General features: G+C 56.8%; 2 protein-coding genes across 2 annotated transcripts; one reads left to right on the forward strand and one right to left on the reverse strand.

Annotated features, from left to right (window-relative positions):
* The first annotated feature begins 305 nt into the window (after positions 1 to 305).
* LOC115598666 lies at positions 306 to 1,876 on the forward strand. Its single transcript, XM_030455334.1, has 2 exons — positions 306 to 1,212; positions 1,570 to 1,876. Exons 1-2 carry the CDS (start codon positions 350 to 352, stop codon positions 1,610 to 1,612), a joined length of 906 nt encoding a protein of 301 aa, XP_030311194.1. The 5' UTR covers positions 306 to 349; the 3' UTR covers positions 1,613 to 1,876.
* A 1,963-nt stretch (positions 1,877 to 3,839) lies between these two features.
* UCK2 (uridine-cytidine kinase 2) lies at positions 3,840 to 20,241 on the reverse strand. Its single transcript, XM_030455335.1, has 7 exons — positions 20,115 to 20,241; positions 10,611 to 10,770; positions 9,720 to 9,816; positions 8,629 to 8,771; positions 6,507 to 6,604; positions 5,326 to 5,374; positions 3,840 to 4,098 (listed from the first exon to the last, which is right to left on the reverse strand). The coding sequence occupies exons 1-7, from the start codon at positions 20,211 to 20,213 to the stop codon at positions 3,959 to 3,961; spliced, it is 786 nt and encodes a 261-aa protein (XP_030311195.1). The 5' UTR covers positions 20,214 to 20,241; the 3' UTR covers positions 3,840 to 3,958.
* Positions 20,242 to 25,710: the final 5,469 nt, after the last annotated feature.

A 25,710-nucleotide genomic window follows, 5' to 3' on the forward strand; every position in this document is an offset into this window, starting at 1 on the left:
CAGGTCTGGTCTCGGCTCCTTCTCACTGGGAAGTTCAGGACCCAAATCACCAGGGACGTGGTCCTGCTCCTCTGCAGGCACAGCAGTGGGAGCAGCAGCCTTCCAAACCCACCTCACGGCTCCTCCCCAGCTCTGAGCCCGCTGTGTGTGTGGGCAAGGGCCTGGTGACATCACCAAGCCTGGCGTGACGTCACCAAGCCTGGCGTGACGTCAGCCTTGCCAGCTTGGCAACCCTTGGCGAGCGCAGACGCATGAGGTGGCCACTTGATCACTGACTGAACTCTGCTCAGGGTCCGCTCAGCCCAAGCTCCTTCACTGGGTGAGATTTTTCTCCTTGGGAGACACCAGGATGCGGTTCCCTCTGGTTCTCTCCATGACCGTGGCTCTCTGCCTCGTGTCCCTGTTTTCTGGTGGCTTCGTACACCCCATGGACCCTGCCTGGCTCACGACAGGAGCCTCTCTGGAAGACCTGAGGCAGCTGCTGAGTGTTGCAAAGAGCACCTTCCTCAGCTGGCTTGGCATCACTCCTCTTCACAAACCCTACGGCTTGATTGGGATGGATGTTGCTCCTGAGGACCTGAAGCCAGCTGAGAGCAGCTTTGCTGAATGCCACACAGACATGTGCCTTCCCAACCACAAAACCTGTGACAATGTCGGGATGGACTTCACTCCTGAGAACATGAAGCGAGCACCCGTCACTCTTGAGATCACCTCTGCTGAATGCCCCAGAAGCATTGGCCATCCCAGCCTCAAAACCGGTGACAATGTGGGGATGGACTTTGCTCCTGAGGACCTGAAGCAAGCACCCGTTGCTTTTGAGATCACCTTTGCTGAATCCCCCAGAAGCATTGCCTTTCCCAACTCCAAAACCTGTGACAATGTCAGGATGGACGTTGCCCCTGAGGACCTGAAGCAAGCACCCATTGCTGCTGAGAGCACAGTCACCATAGCCCCTGGCAGCATCGCCCTTCGTTCCCCCCCAACCTGGATCAGCACCCTGATGGACAGCATTCCCAAGGGCCTGAAGCAACTTGCAGTTGTCACACAGAGCATGGCCTCCAACCTGCCCTGCCACCTGAGCCACCTTTGGGACTACCTTGTCCAGGTGGACAGGGCAGAGCTGCTCCGCAGGACCCTGTGGTTCATGGGGCCACCCTGTGTCACCCACATGGCCTTTCGCTTCTGGAGGCACCTGCAGACCCCCACAGAGAGGTGAGCACCCGGAGCACTCACACGGGAAGGGGATGGGAGGGGATGGGGGGAGAATGGGAACCTCAGCTCAGGAGGCTCACCATCAAAACACAAACCCCAGCATGGCAGGAAAGCCTCAGCAGAGCCCAAGAGGTCCTCTGGCTCCTCCCAAGGGACACGCCATGTCCCAGGGCTGAGAGCCTCCCGGAGCCCCCGGTACAACACGGGGACTGCCTGGGCTTCCCTCAGCCCAGCGTGCTGCCCGGAGCATCCCTCTGGGGATGGAGGTCTCCCAGAGGAAGCCAAGCCCAGCAGGAACCTCCTCAGACACCCAAGCATTCACTCCCTTCATTGTGCCCCCATCCCTCTCTTTTCCAGGCAGGTTGCTGGGAGGAGGGCACCTTCAGCCATTAGGAACTGACCACCTGAGACTTTTCTGCTTCCACTGCCTGAAACATCTCTGGCAGCAGCTCCCCAAGAATCATAGAATTGCTCAGGCTGGAAAAGACTTTGAGGACCATGAAGTCCAGCCTCATGTGAATAGAAGATCATGCCAAAAAGACAAGAACTTTCTCCACCTCCCCATCCCTCTGCCCCTGTTTTGTTCTGTTAGCACGTGTCCTTCAGTACCAAGGGGATCCAGGGCAGCCACAACATGAAATCCCACGGTGTGAGCCAGACTGCTGGATGCTGGGCTGTGGAACATGAATCCTGGGAGAAGTGGGAGAGCTGGGCTGGGAGAGACCAGGCAGCCGTGGCTGTGGGATGCCCCGCAGGTACCCAGGTTCCAGGAGGAGGGTCCCACACCCAACCAGGTGCCCATGTCCCGGTGAGATGCTGGGTGGGTGCCCAGGTCCCAGGGAGGCAGAGGTGGCTGCTGCATGGCCAGGACCCCACGGGTCACGTCCCACCAGCAATAACTCCAGATTAATCACACTCCTTGTTCTCAGAGCTCAGGAGCACCCAGGTGCATCATTGCTGGCTGGGACACTGGCAAACCCTCTGCTGAGAGCACCCTTCTGTCTGCATTTCCTAGCACACCCCAGATCAACAAAATGTAGAGAGGTGTCACATTTTCCTGCTGGTCTCTGGGTAAGGAGGGTGCTGGGCTTCCTTGTAAGATTCCTGGCTGCTGAGGCTTGGAACCATTTGTGTGTCAGAACCCAGCAGTGGTGCAAGGGAGAAGGCAGCAGGCAGAGGCAGGGTGACACTGAAGTTGGGTCAGTGAGAGAGAGGAATAAGGAAATAAATGAATGCCTTGTTGCAGAGCATGGCAGTTTTGGTGCTGAAATTGGGGCTTTGGAACTAGATCATCTTCAAGGTCCCTTCCAAGCCTGGCCATTCTATGATTTAATTAGTTCTCTCTTAAGCACAAGTGTCTGGGGCTGCAGATGTCTGTGATCCTCAGACCTGGTGACCAGGGGAGAAATCTGACCTGGTGAGGGATCTGGGGAGTTCCTGCCCAGCTTGCTCAGTCCACAGCAGGAGATCTCAGCAAATAAAGGGGTTTACTCACACAGGGAATTGCAAGGGCAGAGGAGAGCCCTGCCAGGAGCCAGCAGCTCTCGTGGGGACTGCCAGGATCTTGCCTTCCAAACCACTCTGGTTTCATGGAAGCTGCTTTCCAGACAGCTGCCCTCCAGCACGTACTTGTGCATGGGATTTTTCTCCCCCAAGTGCAGGACTTCACACTTCCCTCTGCTGAACATCAGAAGGTTTCAGGCTATTTCTCCAGCCTGCCAAGGGCCCTCCAAATGTCAGCACAGCCCCCTGGTGAACCACCCACTCCTCCCTGGTTCTTCTCATCAACAGACTTGCTATGGGTACACTCTGTGCCATCACCCACATCTTTAATGAAGATAGAACAGGATTGGACCTAATGTTGACCCTTGGGCTACACCAGCTCCAGGCTGAGCACAGAGGGATCCAGCACAAGTCCTGTGAGGAAGGGCTGAGGGAGCTGGGGGTGTTGAGGCTGGAGAAGAGGAGGCTCAGGGGAGACCTCATCACTCTCTGCAACTCCCTGAAAGGAGGTTGGAGCCAGGGGGGGTTGGGCTCTGCTCCCAGGCAGAGATCAGTCAGACAAGAGGCCATGGGCTTGAGCTTAGGAATAAATTCTTTCCAGAGAGGGTGCTCAGGCATTGGGATGGGCTGCCCAGGGAAGGGGTGGATTCTCCATCCCTGGAGGTTTTCCAGAAGAGCCTGGATGTGGCACTGAGTGCCATGGACTAGGAACCATGGCAGTAGTGGATCAAGGGTTGGACTTTATGATCTCAGAGGTCCCTTCCAACCCAGATGATTCTATGATTCTATGGTTCTATAAAGCAGTTGCATAAATGGTCTCTCCCTGATGGCCGCTGAGGTGAAGATCCTGACACCAGCATCTCCCAGGACCCTCTTTCCCAGCCCCCTCCCAGCAACACTGAGCCTGGCATATACCTTATGGCAAGTAACTTTACGTTATTCTGCATTTACACAAAAATAGAGCAATTCTATATTTATAGAGATTTATAGCCGGCCCCATGCTGGAGGAGTTGCTGAGCAAGGCCAGGAGCTGGGGGTGTCCCTGGCTCCGGAGCCGCCGGCTGCTGCTCATCCCCCATTTCCAACATACAAAATTAAAGGCATTCGTCTCCATCTGGTTTCTTAAATAGATAAAGGGGGGGTGGTGAGGGGGGTGTGTGGGGAGGGGAGGGATGAAGGGACAGTATGTACAGAGGGGCAGTGTCGGGGCCCCATCAGGCTCTGCCCCAGGCTGGGTCCGGGGTCAGTGGGGGCGGCTGCTGGACTCTGAGGGGTGCCGCTGGCGGGGGGGGGTGTACCCGTTCAGACACCCATTGCTCTGGCGCTTGCTGAGGCCCCCGTTGAGGATGTCCTGGATGTGCTGCACGATCAGGTTGATGGCCACTGCCAGGGGAACAAAAACCACAAAGAACAAGGGAGGGGAAAGACACAGGAGGAAGGTTGGGTTAGGATCACTGAGCAGAAAGCAGAGCCCTGGGGTGGTGTCCCAGGTGCCTCCCCACCTTCCAGCCCCTCCGAGCAGGGGGAGCTGCCCCGTGGGACTTGGCAGGATAAAGAACTCAGGGCTGCTCAGCCTGGAGAAGAGGAGGCTCCTTAGAGTAACCTTCCAATATCTGAAGGGGCTACAAGAAGAGAGTGTGGGTTGGTCTCTTCTCACTGGTGACAGAGGACAGGACAAGGGGAAATCAGCCATTGGAATGGGCTGCCCAGGGAAGTAGTGGATTCTCCGTGTCTGGAGATCTTTCAAAAGAGCCTGGATGTGGCACTGAGTGCCATGGGCTGGGAACCATGGGGGGAGTGGATCAAGGGTTGGACTTGAAGATCTCTGAGGTCCCTTCCAACCCAGCCCATTCTATGATTCTATGATTCCACAAAATGGCTTCAGGTTGCATCAGGGGAGATTTAGTTTGGACATCAGGAGAAACTTCTTCACAGGAAGGGTGGTTAAGCACTGGAACAGGCTCCCCAGGGAGGTGGTTGAGTCTCCTCCATCCCTGAATGTGTTTAAGAATCTCCTGGATGTGGTGCCTGGGGACACGGTTTAGTGGTGGTCTCTGGGAACAGAGGAATAGCACTAGGATGAGGCTGGACTTGGTTATCTTGAAGGTCTTCTCCAGCCTGAAAAATTCTATGATTCTCAGAAGGCTGGGGCAGGGTTTTTTACATGGGTGTGTAGTGAGAGGACAAGGGGAAATGGTTTAAAACTTGAAGAGGGGAGATTTAGGTTGGACATTAGGGGGTTGGAACTGGATGAGCTTTAAGGTCCCTTCCAACCCAAGCCCTTCTATGACTCTATGATGGCTGAGCCTGAAACCCAAGGCAGGGTGGTGAGGCTGATTCCAGGCACACCTGGCCTTGGAGAAGAATATTTCCTGTTGTGTGGGATGATCCAGGGGTTCACTGCACAGAGATGTGCTGCCAGGCTTGAGCAGAGGGGCTGAACCTCCCAGTCACCAACACTCCAGGAGGGCAGGGGATGGGTGGTAGCAGCACCCTGACGTGGCAGTGCCTTCAGCCATCTCCATGGAAGATCTTGCTGCCTCCTACCTAACCCCACCACAACCCAAAGCCATGGGCCAGGATGTAAAGGTAGGGTCTGGGGCCACTCACCTTCATTATCTGCTCCTCTGGGGATGATCACATCAGCATATTTCTTGGTCTGGGAGGAGAGAGAGCAGTGTGTTATGGAGGAAGAGGAGAGTCACCATGCTGGGGCATTGCCCCTGCCTCCTAGGGCAGGTCCTGCCCTGCCTTGCCAAACCCCTGGGAGGTGCCTCACTGCTGATTTGGGATGCTCTATCCCTATCAAAAATCACCAGGACATGCTGGGCCATTTCAGTGCTGGACTGCCCTGCCCAGATCCAGTTTAGGAGTCGAGTACCAGCAACAGTGGGTGCTGAGCCCACCCTCAGGCTGGAAGCAGGAGCAAACCACTGCAGAGCTGGTGGTGGGGTCAAAGCAGTTGTTTTCTCCTTGCTTCTGTCCTCCTACAGACTCTTCAACAGAGGAGACTGATGCAGCATCCACTGCTTGCAAAGCTGTGGATGTTCCTTGCTGGGGATTTGGGAGGAGAGGCACCATGCTGGACCTGCCTCTCAGGAAAAGCTTTTCTGGGATTACACCAGAATTGCAGCTTGGTTCCCAAAGCCACACCTGAGTGAGACAGGGGAAAGGATGCTGCCCAGGAGCCACAGAAAGAACTTGTAGCACAGAAAGAATCAGCCCCTCTTACAGATAGCTATAGGAGGAATCCCTTCTTACTCTGGAGGAACTGAGCCAGAGGAGTCCTGGAACCTAGGAAGCATCAGCACAGGCAGGAACTGAACCTGTCTGCAGCCTCAGACCCTGGCCACAAAACCATCCCTGTGTGCCCAGCATCCAGGCAGCAAGGAGCCAGCAGCACTGCAGGGAGGGAAGGGCAGGGAAGGGCAGGAAGCAGCAGGCAGACAGCAGACACTGCCTGTGGACAGGGATCTCCCCCTTCCCAGGGGGATGGGGCCAAAGACCTTCCCTCCCAGGCTGGCATCTGCTGAGCTGCTTGCTGCTGGCTTCTCAGACCTTGCCCAGGGAGGGGTTTCTCTTCCTGCCATGTCTGCAACCCCCCAGGGGAGGGAGATCTCCCCAGGAAGCTGTACCCCAGCTCCCCCTGCCATCCTTCCTTTTGCCAGTGCCTGCAGGCAGGGAGCAGGGCAAGGCTGAGCTCTGAGCCCTGGGGCACTAAAGGCTCCTGTCCCAGGAACTGGGCAGGTATTTCTGTCACGACTCCCATGGGTGTCACTCCCCTTACTTACTGGCAAACAGAACTCCTCGAAGGCAGGCTTGACAAAGGTGATGTACTGAGACAGGATCTGCTCCAGGTCCCGGCCTCGCTCACTGATGTCTCGTAGCACTGTGGGGAAGATGTCAGGCACAGTCAGGAGCTGAGACATCAACTCTTCCATCTCCCTTCCCTTCAGTGCAGCCCCTGGACAGCCACCAGGCAAGGGGGCCCCAAGGTCTCTGTCCCTGGAAGCTGCTGCCCACACACCTGAGGACACCCCAGCTCAGTGACATGCTTCTAACCTGCTCCCAGCCTTTCCAGGAGCCAAGACCTGAGGAAGAGCTTTCCTTGGCCTGCCTCTCTTCTCAGCTTTGCAAGCACATTCCACCTCCAACCCTGACTGTTCCCAGCCTCTCTCCTTGCACCTTTCCTCTGGCTCTGTCCTGCCCTTGGCCTCAGGATGGGGCACTCTCCCTGGTGTCCCAGTGCAGCCATGCCCAAGGAACAGAAAAGCAGTGGGTTCAAAGTGTATGGGTCCACCCATACACACCTTAAGATGTGGTTCAGCTCAGGTCTGCAGCTAAAATCCACCCGCACAGCTCTGCCACGCTCCCTCCTGCTCTGCCCAGCTGAGGGGGATGCAAAGGCAAAGAAGGCAAAGCCACCCCTTTGCCAGGCTTTAGGGGGGGGAGAAACACCCCAGAAATGTCCTGGGCCCATGGGGCTCAGGAGCCCACCCAGCAGCTGGAGGGGGTAGCTCTGTGTTGGGGTGGGATGCTCTGGTGGTCTCGGGTCTCAGCCAGGGGGGTTCTCAACCACTTCCCCAGCCTGGAACTCACAGCTTCATAACAAACCCAGAGGGACTGACCCAGAGGACAAGTGTGAGGTGGCACTGCCTTCAGACAGCTGACACTGACATCTGCAGCCCTGAGGCTGGGGTCAGGATCTGCCCAAGGGCTGAGGCTCCCTTAGTGGGACCAATGCTCCCAAACCTCCCTGCCATGACTGCTGTCACCTCCTGGGTGAGTCACAGGGAGGAGAGGGCAGGGCCAAGCAGGATGTGTAGGAAGGCTCTGATGACATCCCCAGAGGGAGGGGGTGGCTGTGCCTCTGTCTAAGGGCAGGAGGGCAGGCAAGACCAGTTCTGTCCCAGGCTGGGAAGGTCCCAGGCACAGGGGCACTGAGACACCTTCCTGCCATCACAGACAGAGCTTTGGGCAGGACCTCTCCTCTAAGTCACCTCCTGCGTTCCCAGACACACTGTGGAGGCTGCTGGGGCCAGGCACGGGTAGGGACACTTTAGACTGAACTGAGAGCTGCCCCAAGAGTCCCCAGATGCTTTCTCAGACACCCAGCAGAGTCAGGAGCTACATCAGTGACCCCACACCTAAAGGCTGCTTTAAAATGAATGTCAGCTCAAGCCATGCAGACCCTGTAAAGCTGAGGTCCCTTCTGTACCCACTGGCAACCCACAGCCAAGCAGATGGAAATGGGGAGCCCTAGAGATATTCTAGTTTCTAGGGCTCTCTGTCCCCAGAGTCACCAGCCCTGTGCCAAGTACCACAAAGAGGGCCCATTCTTGCACAAACCAAGACATAAAACCCAACTCCCCCCCTCACCATCCCTGATGGACACTCTGACACCCAGAGGCCACCCCAGGAGCACCCCAAGCCCCATCTCTTGAGCAGATCCATCAGGCACCTCCTGATGATGGAGCTGCTGGGCTGCTCTGCTGTGCCCACCCTGCCCTTCCCAGCTGGAACCCCTGCCTGCCAGCAGCCCCCATCACCGGGTGACATGGGGCTGGTGGCACGGGGCTGGTGGCATGGGGCTGGTGACACAGGGCGGGTGACACAGGGTGGGTGGCACAGGGCTGGTGGCACAGGGCTGGTGGCACAGGGCCACCTGAGGACACAGCACACACACTTGGTTGTCACATCACTGCATGCATCACAGGAGGAATGCCAGACAGGGCAGCAGAAACCCCACTGAGCCCTAAGAGACCCGGGGCCACCAAGTGCCCCATGTGACATTCTGCTCCGAAGCTCCCTGGGTCTGTGCCAGCAGCAGCATCATTGGGTCAATGTCCCTTCCCCACACCCCAGGACAGCTCCTGTCCCTGCTGCAGGGTCAGGGTCAGGGCCAGGCCTCACCTCTGCGGGACAGCCGGGTGTCTGCATCCGTGTCCACAAAGAGCTTCATGCGGAAGAGATCCCGCACCTCCTGGCTGTAGAAGGCCAGGATGCCCTCAAAGAGCACCACGTCAGCAGGGTACACTGTCACCGTCTCCTCTTTCCTGGCAGAGGAGGGGGAGAGTCAGAACAGGATAGGGGGGAGAAAAGCTAGAGAGGAGGAGAAGGAAAAACAGTGCTCCTACCGCGGGGACATCACTGCTGCACCAGGGGCAGCTGAGCAGAGGGCAGACCTGCTCCTGAGAGGAGCAGGCACCCCAAAAAGGACCTCATCATTCCCTATGACCCCCTGAAAGGAGCTTGGAGTCAGGGGGAGGTCAGGCTCTGCTCCCAGGACAAGAGGCCATGGGCTTCAGCTCTGCCAGGGGAGGGTTAGGTTGGATATTAGGAAGAATTTATTTCCAGAGAGGGTGATCAGACATTGGAATGGGCTGCCCAGGGAGGGGGTGGATTCTCCATCCCTGCAGATATTTAAAAAGAGCCTGGATGTGGCAGTCAGTGCCATGGGCTGGGAACCACGGGGGGAGTGGATCAGGGGTTGGACTGGATGCTCTCAGAGCTCCTTTCCAACCCAAATGATTCTATGATCCTGTGAAATGGCAGAGCAGGGATCAGAGCAGCCCCTTCTTCCCCCACCTCCACCTGCTGCCTGTTACAGCCATGCAAACCCAAGCTGAGCACAGGCAAGGGAAGAGTTACAGGAGCAGAAACCATCCTCCTCCTTTCGTGGCAGTGCTCTATTGTTTGAGCAGGGATTTCTTGCTATTAAAGCTGCAAACACAGAGTTTATGGGGAGGGGAGGTGTGGATGGGGCAAGAAGAGTAGTGCCATAACCCCCCCCCCCACTGATGCCTGCATGCTTCCGGATACAGCTGCATGGCTGTGCAGCTTTCCAGACCCTCGGGATGCCCTGGATCCTCTGCCCAAGAGGTTTGGAGCAGTAAGCAATGAAATTCTTGGCTGGCATGTGAGGTGCCTGGGAGCAGGGACAAGCAGGAGGGTGGGCAGGTTGTGCGGGCAGAGGCACAGCCAGGCAGGGGCAGCTCTTAGACCTGGAGTGGGAGACAAAGTCATAGACGGGGATCTGGACTGTCTTCCCTTCCGTGATCTCTTTGAGGGTTTTCACGATCAGCTCGTTGTCAAAGGCATCTGAGGAGAGAGGAAACATTACCCGAGGTGGCTTTGCAACTTCTCCCACCCACCAGATGCTGAGCTCAGCCCAGCCAGAGCCACTGGCACCCTGCCCTGGGAACTGGGGGGGAAAGCCCTGCACATCCCCACGGGCACAGCAAGGACCCCGGAGTCCCTGGGGCTCCCCTGCTTTGCACCCCCTGGGATCTGGCCCACAGAGCTCATCCTGGAATGGTGGTGCTGACAGCCCGGGCTTTGGAAGGCATCTCCTCTGAGAATGCAGGCTCAGAGAGACCAGAGCAGTGTTCCAGCCTGGAGCTGCTGCACAGACAGAGCTCTGTCTGCTCCCTGCTCACTGCCTCTGGCTCATTGTCCTCATGGGGGTGAAGCAGCTCTGAAATTTCCCCATCAAGCCCAGAGATGGTTCAGAGAGCTCCTGTTGTAGCAGCAGGACACAGGAGGACACAGGAGGGGTTGGCACAAGATGGTTCCCTCCTTGAGGAGGGACATGGAGCTGCTGGCTCCGGAGGGCTGTGCCAGGACACATCTCCCCAGCCCTGACCCAGCTGGGGGATGTTTTTGCAGGGAGAAGAGGAACATCTTAAGGAGTTTAAGGGTTCACAACCCACCCCTCCTCATCCCAAGTTTCTCTCCCAAGAGAGGCACAGGGGACACAGGTGACCCCCAGCCACCCTGCCAGGGGTGCACCCAGGAGACCATAACCAAGCCCCCCACTCCTGCCCCACGCCGAGTCCATCCCAGTGTCCATGCAAGGCTCTGAGTCCAGAGCCCCCGTGCTGTTCTCCATTCACCTGGGTGATCAAAATTGAACTGCCCTTTGAGTGCTTTGGATTTCTGCTCCGAGGTGAGGACCCTGTAGAAGCTGTCCTGGCTGACAATCACCACCTGCTTCTGCCGGTAATCCACCTCGTTCTGCCCCAGCAGCTGCACGATCTTGGAGCACACCGAGGACTGGGAAAAGAAGAGCAAAGGAAGCAACTCAGCTGCAAGTGGTGTCTGAGCTGGGCAGGGAGGATGTCCCCAGGAAACAGCCACTCCTGGGAGCGTGGAGTTGGGAAGGGCTGCCCAGGGAGGGGGTGGATTCTCCATCCCTGGAGGTTTTTCAGAAGAGACTGGATGTGGCACTGAGTGCCATGGGCTGGGAACCACAGGGGGAGTGGATCAAGGGTTGGACTTGATGCTCTCAGAGCTCCTTTCCTACCCAAATGATTCTGTGACTCTGTGTTAACTGCAGCAGGACGTGGCAGCCAGAGCCCCCCAGGCTGTGGGGCAGTGAGTGCTGTGCTGCCAGAGCATTCCCTGCTCCAAGAGACGGAGCTGCTCCCATGGAGCTGCTGCACCTCCTGTGAATCAGACTTGCTGCAGATCCCCAGCTGAGCTGCTCCTGACCTTGCTTACCACAAGTACTCTCTGCTGAGCACTTTGCTTTGCTCAGAGAGGTTGGCTTGCCCCAGCCTGCCTCCCCAGCCTGCCCGTGGCTCTTTCCATGCTCCAGCCTCCATGCTGGTTCCATCATCTCCTCTGTACCTGGCTGGCAGCCTCCAGATGCAGGGAGATGGAGAGAGCAGTGGCAAGCTGGAACAGGGAGGGGAAGGCACGCCTGGCAGAGGTCACCCCAGCAGGCAGAGGGAAAGTCTGTTTGCCTGAGAAGCTGGAAGGTTTGGAAGATTTGTCAGCATTCCTGTCCCCAGAGACTGCTTCTTCTCCCCCTTCAGGCCAGGCTGACCTGACTTGGCTGTGACCACTGCTCCATGAGTCAGCCCCAGGCTGGCTGGAGAGCTTCCAGACCCAGCTCTGCTGCAGAGACCAGCAGCCTGAGCTGCCCCACAGAGCCCTGGGCACACGTCTGGGGGCTGGGTCCAGGGATGGGGTCTCCTTGAGCATCCCTCTTTCTTCTCCTGCCTCTCAGAGCTGGCGAGTGGTGCCTCCCAGTCCCCAGTGCCAGCCCTGCCCTGCAGCAAGCTGCTGCCACCCAGAACAAAGCCCTGCAAGTCAGTGCCAGTCCCTCGCCCTTGGCACACACAGACAAAAACCCAGAGCTCCTTCTCCATTTCCTCTGCTTTCCCACCCCCCACATCCTTCTCCATCCCAGGTCAGCCCTATTCCTTATCCAGCTGTATCCCACGGGTTTCACAAGAACAGGGTGTGCACAGTGCCTCTCCTCCACTTTTCCTCCCTGCTCTCTCCCCCGGACACAGCACAGGGGGGTTCAGCCTTGGACACAGGTGACAATGACACCAAACTTCCCAAACCAAACTGGGGGAAAAAAACACCTTCCAGCACAGCCACTCAGACAGATCTCCAGCCTGCAAGCCAGCAGGCTCCATAGGGATCTGCACCAGGAATTGCTTTCCCCAGCCCAAGGGAGGGAGCAGGGCTCCTTTGGGTGAAGGAAAGCAAGGCACCAGCTGCACTCCCACTCTGGACACAGAGCTCAGCATCTGCATGGACAACAAAATCATCTGGGAGCACCAGAGAGCTCCTGCCAGTCTGTCCTCTGCCTCACACACACTCATCTCTGCTCTACTGCTCCTGGAAGGTGGAGAAAAGAATACTCATCAGCTCTGAAAAATCACTCCTGCTCCACACCCCACAGCCCAAGACACCCAATGGTGAGAAAACCCCAAGGAGAAAGTCACCCCGGGCAGTGGAGCCAGGAACACATCCTGTCCCCAGGGCCCAGCATCAGATCAGAGCAGATCCTGGCTCCTTTTGCCATCCAGAGCTGGGGGTGACAAATGCCTCCTGCAGAAACATCCAGGAAGATGCTACAGAGCCCTCCCTTCCTCTGGTGGGCGTTGGGTGCTCTCAGAAGTGGAGAAGAAAGATGAGAGAGGGACATCCTGCTCTCAGGACCAAGCTCAGGCTCTGTTTGTGGTGCCTGGCTGGGCAGGGATGTCACCTCTGGGACAGCCACAGGTGTCACCTGGGGTGTGCAGAAGGTAAGGACCAGGGCACTGCTCACACAGGATTCTTGCCTCAGGACACAGGGGACATGGCACTGTCCCTCCAGCCTGAGGGCTGTGTTCAGCTTGCCCTAGGGAAGCAGCAAAGCTTGGTGAGGTCAAAGTGAAGAAGGTTTTCCCTTTCCTCACAGTCACTTCTGATGGGAACAGGACTCATGGGGGGCATTCCCTGATGCCAGCCTCAGTACCCCCTCCAGCTGGACAGGCAGTTTGTCCCCTTAGCCAGTGAACAGCCTGGCTTAAGGAGGAAGAAAAACCATGAACAAATTCCCCTACACAGTGGGAACAGAAACTGCCCCTCAGGAAACATCCCTCCTGATAAATGAGATCTGGACACACGTCCCCTGCCTGAAGCCCCTTCTCCCAAACCAGCACCACATATGTACATGTGACTGGCATCCATCAGAAGTGGGAAAAATCCATTGTTAACTGGGAACTCTCCAGTTAGGCTGCTGGGAGGCTGGCAGATACCCAGAGAGAGCAAGAGCAATGCAAAGCTGCACAGTACCATGGCAGGATGAGACCCAGGGCACACCCCGTGCTGATGCAGGCACCCAGCACCCACCCAAAGGGACAACCTGTGCTCAGACTTCTTCCTCTGCCAGTTCCTAACTGCTTTTCCTGGGGGACAAGATGACAACTGTTTCCTCCCTGAGAAGCCCAGGACTGCAGAAGCAAACAGAAGAGGACGTAATGCAACAGATGAACCCCAGTACAGAAACTCTGGGATCTGAGCCCCATCCCTGGCTCTGCCCCGCATGACACATCTTATCTGCAGGAACATCAGAGGCATGACAGGGCTCCTTGCCCCTGCTCAGACCCTTCCCTGGCTCTGCATTTTCTGTCCACAGCCAGAGCAATCACTGAGGGCAACTCAGCCACAGCACCCTCCCAGCAACAGGATTACAGAAAGTGAGGGGTTGGAAGGGACCCCGAGAGATCATGGAGTGCTCCAACCCCCCTGGCAGAGCAGGGTCACCTCCAGCAGTCACACAGAACACATCCAGGGGGGATTTGGATGGCTCCAGGGAAGGAAACTCCACAAACCCCCTGGGCCAGGGCTGCCTCACCCTGAAAAAGTTTTTCCTTGTGTTTATGTGGAACCTCCCATGCTCCAGCTTGTGCCTGTTGTAAGGATGCTTTCTCAAGCAAAATCATTCCCCTCCTCCAGAGCTTTTCTACCACCAAGTACACACAGCAGCCTCCCTGGCTGCCAATCCCCCTTCCCCACCAGCTGAAAACTCTGCAGGATTTCCCAAGGCTCCTCTGCCATCCTTCACCTCTTCCCATCCTGGCATCCCAGCTCTGGGTTAGAGCCAAGTGGCAGCAGCCCTGAGCTGCACTGCCCCAGGCTCTGTGCTTGGGAAAGCTCTGCAAACCAACCCCCAGCACCCAGGGACAGAGCAGAGGGAGGAATCTGCACACCAGAACAAGAAGGAAGCTCAGGTCTTATCCCCACATCCCTTGCAGGGCTCCTCCTGTGAACCCAGCACCCAAGTGGCCAGTGATGGAGGGAGAAGTATTGATACTCCCAGCTTTATACTGCTGGGGGGGAGATGCAGAAGACACCTGGGGAAGAACTTCAGTGGATTTTCCCAAAAAGGAGAGGTGGTGCACAGGGGAAGAAACTCAACAGCTGGGTGCTCAGAGCCTGGCACTTACTTGAAAGGTATTAATTACATTACATATTTAATTTAAATTCACTCATGGCCTATAGCCAGGTGCTCAGATATTCATCAGGAGCTGACTCATCTCCCAGTATCATTATGCAGAGGACCCCAGAACCCCCTCTTCAGAAGCTCTGCTCAGCCTGGGATGGGGAGCAGAATGGGCAGCACTGCAGGTACCCCAGAGGAAGGCACCAGGCAGGACACAGCTGCTGCTTTCAGCCCCAGGTTTGCAGCAGCAGACAGGGCAGTGCTGGCACTTCTGCCTCAGCTGCTCAGACCCATCCTGGGCCAGGAGAACCCATGAGCCTTGGGCACCGGGTATGCCCAAACTCACCCCACCCATCCCCAGGGAGGCACTGCAGAGGACATCTGCACCAAGGAGAGGACCTCCCCTACTCCCAAGGCTTCCAGACACTTAGCAAAGGTGACTTCTGCCAGATAAAAGTGATTGCAGCCTTAAAGAGATGCTGAGGCTGCCAGTTCCCTCAGGAGCAGGGGAAGGGAAGAGACCTGTGCCAGAAGCAAGACCTGCCATGAGAGGTGGGTGCTGGGCTCCAGTGTGGAAGGAAGAGGCAGAGAATCCTGCTGCAGGCTGCTTGTCCTCAGCCAAGATGCTGCTTGTTCTGAGCCAAGATGCTGCTTGTCCTGAGCCAAGATGCTGCTCACCATGAGGACAATCTGCCCCAGCAGAGCAGTGCCCTTGGCCCACAACCAGTGTGCAGCCAGGAGCATGGAGAGGCTGCAGCAGCCACAGGGCAGAAACCCAGGGGTTACCTCCATGGACACCACTGCCTTCCTGTAGGGCCTGGATGTGACCCTGGATGTGCTGATGGCTTTACATCTACAGGAGGGGGTGCCCTCATTAAATACTTGTGGATAAAATAATCTCCAAGCTTGGGATCTGGCAGGATTTCCCCCAAAGATGGCATTAGGGATTACTGGGATGTTCCCTTTCCAGGAATCACAGGTGACTTACTCAACCAAGTCCCCCAAATCAGGAGCCGTGGTGATGCTGCCCTTCTCTCCAGCTTATCTCCTGCAGCAAGCTAGTTACAGATTTCGGCCTCTTCTTGTAAGGTCATGTTAATTACAGAGTATTAGAAGGTGACTGATGGACTGGGTACCCAGAACGGATAAAAAATTTGGAAAGATCCCAGAGCATCTCTTAAGTGTCTGCCTGCAACTGCAGAGACCTTGTTCATGACCCAGACAACCCAGTCCTAGCAGAGCACATCTGTACAGCAGCACTGGGACTGGAAATGTTTTACTCTTCCAGTACCAAAAGCCTGGACCTCCACACAGAGCTTTCCCAGGCAAGTTCAGCATTCCTGTGTTTCCCTCTGTGAGCCCCGGGCCAGCCAGCCCAAGCCTGGGATAGCCAGGTTTGTGTTCACTCACCCTGGGATGCTGTGGATGTGAGCAGCAGTGCTGGGCTGGGGCACAGACAGACAGACAGACAGACAGGAACACAGGGGACCTGAACACAGATAATGCACGGGGAGGAAAACACCCCCCAGCACAATCCCTCCACACCCACTGGGTTCAGACACGGGTTACTTCTCTGGGGCCCCTGATGCACACCCATAGCCTGGGGCTGGCTGAGGCCCAGGGACTGTGGTAAAGCAGTGATGAGCTGAGAGCTGAGTCTGCAGCAGGAAAGGGCTGACCCATCCCAGCACCCTGTGTACCAGTCCGGTCAGGGGCTGGCACAGAGTAATGTTCTACTAGAAAGTCTGACGAGTCTCTAGCACACGTTGACATCAGTGTTTAACAAGTCAGACCTTGTGATCCAGGGCTCTTGCCAGCCACGGAACCAACGTCACCAGGAAATGGTGCTGAGCTGACACAGGATTGCTGCAATCCCTGACAATCCCCCTCCCACCAGTCCCTCCCTGGCACCCAGGTGATGGCACGGGGACAATGACCCCCAGGGTGCTGTGGGGCACTTGCACACCTGTGTGTCTGAGGTCTGTCGTGCAAGAGTCCCCAGGTGGGAAGGGAATTGCCTCTGGGCACTGCAATGGGGCCACCCCTTCCCTGGAGACCAACAGGCTGCCTGTCCCCCCCTCAACCTGGCTGATCCCAGCCTTCTTCAGCCTCCTGCCTAGCTCACTCTTGTAGGCAGCCAGCACCTCTGCTTTAAACACCAAAACTGCCATCTGAAGCTGAGCTGGTGAGGAATACGCCTGGCTGAACACACACAACAGTCCTGGTGCTCTGGGAACTCATTCTGGGGCTGCATGTTCAGACATTCCCAACTCAGGTGCCAGCTCAGGACCCAAGTGTGCAGCCACTGGGCCACGGTGACACTCGTGTTCAGCCCTCACTCAGCCCTTTGTAGCTCTCTCTGATCTCCACCTGCTCCTGCTGGAAGGCAGCAATCAGCACCTCACCTGCCAGATGTAAGGATATGCAGTTAATGCTCCAGCCTGAGTCTGAAGAGTTCTCCCTATCCCTGCACCCACCACTGCTGCCCAGTGAGCCCACTGCTGCAGGGGGCTGGGAGCTAAGCTGAACATGTCAAGAGCTTCAGGAGGGATCCCAGTGCTTTCCAGCTCATCCCAGTAGTCAGTTTGCTGAACTTTCCTCCATCCTGGCTGCATGCCTTGCACACTGCAGTCCTTGGTAGTCAGGAATCCCTCAAAGGAGGGAGGGGAGAAGCTGTTAGGACAAGGACTTTGGGTGTAAGAAGGAAAGGAGAGCTTTAGCAGGACACTTGAAAGTGGATGGGATGAAAGAAAATGCTACGACCAACCTTGGGAATCCCTCTGAGGAAATGTGGCAGCTTTGGCACGGGAAGGAGTCAATGCCATGTCACCTCCTCTGCATCAGGAGATGGCAGCAGGCTTTGGCTGGGCTGCACAGTGACTGGAATCTGGGGGACAATGGGAAAACCACTGCCTCCCAGCAAGGTTCTCTGATGGGCTTGTCCCACAAAGCAGCCTCTGTGCCACTGACACTGGCAGAGGCTGCAGCATCACAGCCTGCCCAGGACCTCTGCAGCTCCCCAGGTTTGCTCCTAACACAGTCCAGATTCCTCTGAGGAGCCAAAACCAGGAGAGCACTCAGGTTTCTGCCTGCTATGTGAGTACCAGAAGTTGCACAAGCCTCTTTTGCTCACTAGGGAACAGCAGTCAGCCTCTGAATCTGAGTTCTCACCTATCTGCCTTTCAGAAGCACCAGCCCAACACTCCCTCAGCTCTGCAGGGAAGGATGCCCACTTCAGATACCACCTTCCCCAGGACACCCGATGACAACAAGTTGCAGCAAGCCACAAACAGGATCCCTCCCTTCCCCAGCCCGTGCTGGCACATAGAGAGGGATGGGGGACACCAAGGAACCTTTCCCTTCATCTTAGTCTCAACAAAGGCAGCAGTGGGAGGAGCTGGGGGGGACCTTGGAAGGCAAATGCCTCTGTTATCTTTGGGCTGGTGTGCTGCCAAAAGGGTGTGTTAGGACAACAACCCTCAATTGGTGTGAAGGCGAGTCAGATGGATCTGCTGCCTTCCCGGTGGGAAAGGTGCCTGCTTCACTTTCCCTAGCAGAGCATTTGGTTTTCAGCCCGAGCCAGCACCCTGGCATGGCAGCACACGGGCTGGATTTTAGCTGTGGGAAAGCCCCTTGGCTGAGCAAACCACAGCAGCCCCTGGGTGCTGCTTGCCCAGAGCCTGCTGGGCACCCAGCATCACCCCATGCAGGGCACTGCCACCCCCCAGATGGGGACAGCCCCACGGCACCCCTGTCCTGAACCAAATGGGAATTTGAGGCTCTGCATGCACAATCCTCTGCTGCTGCTGCATCTCTCTGAGCAAGCTGTGTGGTTCTTTTCCTGACAGTATTCTTTCTCATGGCCTTTCCCACAAACTCTGTATTGATCAGCTGGATTCCCACCCAGGGGCAGCAGAGTTTTAGCAGCCCAGCAATCACTGGAAGGGGGGAAATCAAAGCTGAGAGACAGGAAGAGCCAGTTAGTACAACTCCCTTGCTAGAAAGAGCCATTTCCCTATATTTTCCTAAGGCAGCCAGCTGCTCCTAAGCATTTCACTTTGAAGCTGGGACAACCGTGTTGCATGTACTGTAATCACTGTTTTTACCTTGTGGGCCAGAGTCAGGGAGGTCAGAGACACAACAGTTGAGCAGTGCCAGCCACAGCGTTATTGGGACAGCTACAGAGAGGCACCAGCCCCACGCAGCAGGGAGCAGACAAACCCAGAGTGTTTGAGTCACCAGCTGGACTGCAAGAACAATCCGGCTTTGGTTCCCAGTGGAGGAGATTGCATCTCTCTCACCATCCCTCCCCTGTTATATCTGGATTTTTCCTCCTTGCAGCAGCAGCAGCAGTCCCAGAATCAATAGGGTACTCAGAGACAAACTGCTAAACTACTGTTAATATGGGCTGAGGGTACTCGGGTTGAGAAAGCCCCCAACCCACACCCCAACCATGAATTAACTCCCAGACACAGGGCTCTGTCTTCCTCCTGTGATGGCCCACACTGAGCTTCCTTAGCAAGAAATATTTCAAAGACATTGCTGCTCCCAAATCTGTTCCCCGGAATGGATTCTATCTACAGAACGTCTGTGCTGCCCCAAACAGAGGAAGGATTAGCTGTGGGTCCGGTTTTACTGCTCTTAACAAGGGAGAAAAGGAAAAGAACGGAATAGAGAGAAACCCACTATATGGAGAAAAATTAGAGAAAGAATACGAGAAATAACGAGAAAAAGAGAAGAGGAGAGTCAAGGTTGCCGGAGGAGCCCTCCAGAGGCACGGCCGCGTAACCCCTGTCCGGAGCGGCTCCCCCTGCGCGGCCGCCCCGCATCCCCCGGGCCCGCATCTCCCCGCAGTCCCGCAGCCCCCCGCCCCGCTTCCACCTGCCAAGGACCATCCCCTGCCGGGCAGGCGGCGTGGAGGTCGTTCTGCTGCTGTGAGTCAGCATTTACTGCGGAATTTCCACTCCTGCAACCCCCCAAAGTTGGCCCGAATAGGACATCCCCCCACCCACCCACCTACCCCCATGCACGTCCGACACCATTTTTAAAAAATAAAGAAAGAAAGAATCGGGCTGTAAGCAAGTAGGGTAAGGCTGCGGGTTTGCCGCGGGGCGGGCAGCCCTTGGGGACACTGCGGGTGAAGGGTGGCGGAGGGGAGCAGCCACGGGAGGAAGGGTTCTGCGTGGGGATGCCGCCTCCATCCCGACCGGACCGGGGCCGCCCGCACACCCCCCATCCCCGAGGATGAGCCCCCAGCCCCAATACCGATCCCCCAGCCCCCCGTGAGGCGGAGGGGAGCCGGGACCCGGGCGGGGGACAAACCCCACGCCTCCCCCCCAGCTCCACGTGTCCCCGCCGCCGATCTCCCGTGGGGAGGCCCCGGCGCCCGGGCTGCTCCTTCCCCCGGGCCGCGGCGTGCGAGCTTCCCGGGGCCCGGCCCGGCGCCGCCTCCCTCGGTCCCGGTCCACGGTTCCGGTCCCGGTGCCGGCCCGGCGACAGCACGTGGCGAGGCGGCCGCTCGGCCCCGCCGCGCTGCCATGTGGCCGGGGACCGGGGGGGCGGGTGTGGGCATCGCCGCCACGCTCCCTCCCTCCCTCCCCTCCGTTCCCATCCCAACCCATCCCAACCCATCCCGGCCCGGCTCCCCCCGCCGCCGCCGAGCCCCCCGCACCTTGCCGCTGGCCGTGCCTCCGCTGACCCCGATGAGGAAGGGCTCTCCGCCGCTGGGCTGGCCCTGCTCCTCCAGCCGCTGCTCGCTGTCCCCCGCCATCCTCCCTCCCTCCCTCCCTCCCTCCTCCTCCTCCTCCTCCTTCTCCTCCTCCTCCCGCCCGCCCCTGCCAGCACCAGCGGAGCCACCGCCTCCTCCTCCTTCTCTCGCCGTGCGGGGCTGGATTTATCTGATGAGTCAAGGGCCTTCCTCCCCGCCTGCTTCACATCCCCGGCGCTGCGGCTCCCTGCCAGGTCCTGCTGCAGCTGCACATGCTCCGGGCCAGCCCGCCTCGGTGGCCACATGGCCCCGCACATCGCCGCCGCCCTCCCGGACACAAAGGCGATGCGGGGCACCGAGGTCTCTGTCCCCCCGCACCCATCAGCTGGCTTGACATCAACCTCCGGACAGCGCCGGGACCCCCAGCAGGGTCCCCGTTCTGTGTCCCCCACATCCCGGCTGCTTCTCCCACCCCACCCAGACCCCGGTGCTGTGGGCTCTGGGACCGCTCATCAGCGACCAGAAGCCGGGAATCAAATATTCCGGTTGTGTCTTTGTGACGGGAGGCCCCTCCGGGAGGAGCCGGCAGCACCCCGCAGGCCAGGACACAAAAATGCTCTTGAGAAAAGGGTCAAAGGGTGGGGAAAAGCTGGGGTGCGAGTCCACGGGGACAAGTGCCAGGAGCTGTGCTTGGGGACGGGAAGAGCCATCATCCGTGTAAAGGCAGCGGGGGAACCCGCTGGGCACATCCCAGGGAGCGCTGGATCCCAGAGCCGGTGCCATCCTGCCGGGAAAAAGGCGAATATCCCCTGGGGGGGGACACGGGAACCCGGGCAGGATGCGGTGCCTGAAGGCTCTGCGGGGCACCAGAGCCCCGGAGTACCTGCGCTGGGAGGAAGGTGGAGGTCTGGTGGGGAGAACTCCAGCCTGATGTTGGGGACATCCCGGGGGTCTGGCTGTGTTCTGGGGTCCTGCAGAAACCCTGACTGCTGCACCTCTGGGGCAGAGATGGCCCCACACCACAACCATGGACCATCCCCCACACACCATAACCATTCCCCACACACCCATAACCATCACACACACACCATAAACCATCCCACCACCACCATAACCATCCCACACACAGCACACATAACATCCCCCACACAACACCATAAACCTACACACACACACCATAACCATCCCCACACACACCATAACCATCCCCACACACACACCATAACCATCCCACACACACACCATAACCATCCCACACACACACCATAACCATCACACACACACCATAACCATCCCCACACACACCATAACCACCCCCACACACACACCATAACCATCCCCACACACACACCATAACCATCCCCACACACACCATAACCATCCCCACACACACCATAACCATCACACACACACCATAACCATCCCCCACACACACACCATAACCATCCCCACACACACACACCATAACCATCCTCACACACACCATAACCATCCCCCACACACACACCATAACCATCCCCACACACACACCATAACCATCCCCACACACACCTTAACCATCCCCACACACACCATAACCATCCCCACACACACCATAACCATCCCCACACACACACCATAACCATCCCCACACACACACCATAACCATCCCCACACACACAAACATCCCCACACACACCATACCAATCCACAACACCATAACCATCCCCACACACCATCCCACTCACACCATCCCACACACACACCATAACCATCCCCCCACACACCATAACCATCCCACACACACCATAACCATCCCCACACACACACCATAACCATCCCCACACACACACCATAACCATCCCCACACACACACCATAACCATCCCCACACACACCATAACCATCCCACACACACACCATAACCATCCCCACACACACCATAACCATCCCCACACACACACACCATAACCATCCCCACACACACACACCATAACCATCACACACACACACACCATAACCATCACACACACACCATAACCATCCCACACACACACCATAACCATCCCCACACACACACACACCATAACCATCCCCACACACACACCATGACATCCCCCACACACACACACACACACCATAACCATCCCCACAGACACCATAACCATCCCACACACACACCATAACCATCCCCACACACACACCATAACCATCCCCCACACACACCATAACCATCCCCACACACACACCATAACCATCCCCACACACACCATAACCATCCCCACACACACACCATAACCATCCCACACACACACCATAACCATCCCCACACACACACCATAACCATCCCCACACACACACCATAACCATCACACACACACACACACCATAACCATCCCCACACACACCATAACCATCCCCACACACACACCATAACCATCCCCCAAACACCATAACATCCACACACACACCATAACCATCACACACACACACACACCATAACCATCCCCACACACACCATAACCATCACACACACACCATAACCATCATACACACACCATAACCATCACACACACACACACCATAACCATCCCCACACACACACCATAACCATCCCCACACACACACCATAACCATCACCACACACACACCATAACCATCCCCACACACACCATAACCATCCCCACACACACCATAACCATCCCCACACACACACCATAACCCCCCCCCACACACACCAACCATCCCCACACACACACCATAACCATCCCCACACACACACCATAACCATCCCCACACACACACCATAACCAACCCCACACCCACACCATAACCCATCCACACACACACCGTAACCTATCACACACATCACCAAACCATCCCACACACACCGATGACCATCCCCACAGACACCATAAACCATCCACACACCACACCAATAACCTATCACACACACACCATTAACCAGTCCGCCACAGACACCATAACCATCCCCACACACACACCAAACCATACCCCCACACACACACCATAACCATCCCCGCACACACAAGCACCATAACCATTCCCCACGACACACCAGTAACCATCCCCACACCACACCATAACCATCCACACACCACACACCATAACCATCCCCACACACACCATAACCTATCCCCACACCACACCAGAACCATCCCCACACAACACCATAACCAATCCCCAACACACACCATCCCCCCACACACACACACCATAACCATCACACACACACACCATAACCATCCCCACACACACCATCCCCACACACACACACCATAACCATCCCCACAGACACCATAACCATCCCCACAGACACCATAACCATCCCCACAGACACCAGAGCTTGCCACGGGAAGGGAATACATTTCTCATTTCCCATTTCTCTCCCCCGTGGGCATCAGAACAAAACGTTGCCAGCTCAGATGGCAACAGGAGCAGTTCAGGACGTGTATTCGGGGACATTTTCTGAGCCTGAGAAGGGTGATGTGCTGGAATGGGGTCTGTAGGGACTCTCCACCACCGAGGAGTTTTTAGAAAATGCACCAGGCAATTCCTGTACCAGAACTGTTCAGTGGAGCTGATCCTGTGCTGGGGCAGGGGCTGCCCCAGGTTCCTCCCAGCCCTGTTCACAGGAACATCACTTGTTTCAAATCTCCCATTTCAACACAGTGAAACAGGGGGGGAAATGTTTGCCAGGTGGGTGCCACATCCCAGTCCTCATCACAGAGGATGTGAGGGAGGATCTCCTGGGCAGCTCTGGCCTCTCTCTGCCCACCATTCCCAGTTCCCCTCCAGTCACCCCATGGACTGCATCTGGTGGCAATGCAGACAGCCCATGCCAGGGCAGGAAGTGCTCCATGAGGATGAGAAGTTCCTGCAGGGATGAATTCCAGTGGATTTCTGTTTCCAAGGGCTGGGCACAGATCATGTGCACTCCAAGGAGCCCCAGGAGGTGTTCACAGCTCCCTGGTACCCCACATCCTCACACCCAGACCTGCAGGTCAGAGCCCCCCCAGCACACAGTGCTCTCTGGGTGCTGTGCCTCTCCTCCTGCCTCCACTCAGTGCTCTCCCCCTGGCTCTGCTGAAGCTGTTTCAGACTCTGCTGTCCATGGATCTCAGAGCTCCCTGCAGGGTGCCCATCCTGGAACTTCATCCCCAGTTTCAGCCAGACACTGGCCATGTGGCAGGAGCAGACAGACTCGCCAAGGTGAGGATAACAAAGTGCCCCTTGACGGACCCTCCAGGAGCACAAGCTAAAGATATTCAGGGTTTATTTATACAGAACACAAGATTAATGGCTCTATCAAAATCAGCCAGGGCTATAATCTGGAGGTGAGTCCCTCCCAAGTCCCTGTTAGTTTTAAATGCCTTCTTTTCCTCAAAACTTATCTGAGAGTTTCAGACACTCCACTTCTGAGCCACTGGTCAGTAACGTGCTGTGCAAAGCAGCTGAATCTTCTCTTCAGTTTAGAGACCTTGGTGCATAAACCCCATTTTGAGACGTCTCTCCCTAATCTGGTTTCAAGGTCACCTCCACAGATATTACCCCTGCAGTCTGTAGATAGCACTGCCCACAACCTCGTGTGTCCAGAGCTGTGCACTGTGCAGATGTTTGCCCTGTTCTCACATCCCAGGTTTGTCAGACTGGATAAAACTGCACCCAGCTCTTCATCTGCTCTTTACAGGCTGATCAAAGCCCAGAATGCTGTTTTGAAAAGGAAATGCCACTGAGGGTAACGTGCCTTCTGCTGCTCGGGGAGACAAAAAGCCAACAAAACCAAACCAGAGAACACCTGCTGATAAGGACCCCAAAAAGGACAGGATGAAATGTCAGAGAGCTCGGGTCACCTCTGCCTCCAGCTCAAAGCGTGGCCACCAGAGAGGAAAGAGGCTCCTGCTTTGGCTGTTCTGTGGTGCTCTGTGGCAGCTGATGTTCAGCAGTGATACCTGACAGCCTGGGGATCATTTCCCATGGCATTACAGGAGAAACTGCTTCCAAATCCTGCCTTGCTTTGTCCCTCTCACAGCCAGGGAGCTCTGAAGAGAGCCAAGTGTCACTCAGCAGGACACAGAGCGATTCCAGAGTCCCTCCTCATCATCCAACCTGCCTGCTGCACCCTGAACTGCCACATCCATCCTGAATTCCATCCCCACCTCCCAGTGGCTCTCACTTCACTGGACTCCCCATTGCTCACGGGTTCTTCTCCAGTTCTCCCCAGCCTTGCAGAGAGCTCCCTGTGCCCAGAGGTGACCCCAGGACTTCCCTGAGGGCACAGAGGGTGCCAAGCTGCCCATTCACTGACCCCTGGCTCCTTGCACTGCCTCCTGTGCCTCCTGCTGTGCAAATGGCTCCAGGATTTGGAGGATTTGGTTGCTGCCTGATCATAGAATCACAGAATGGGCTGGGTTGGAAGGGACCTCAGAGCTCATCAAGTCCAACCCTTGATCCACTCCCCCCGTGGTTCCCAGCCCATGGCACTCAGTGCCACATCCAGGCTCTTTGGAAAGATCTCCAGACACGGAGAATCCACTACTTCCCTGGGCAACCCATTCCAA

The sequence above is a fragment of the Calypte anna genome, chromosome 8 (assembly GCF_003957555.1).
Source record: "Calypte anna isolate BGI_N300 chromosome 8, bCalAnn1_v1.p, whole genome shotgun sequence".
Taxonomy (NCBI): Eukaryota; Metazoa; Chordata; class Aves; order Apodiformes; family Trochilidae; genus Calypte; species Calypte anna.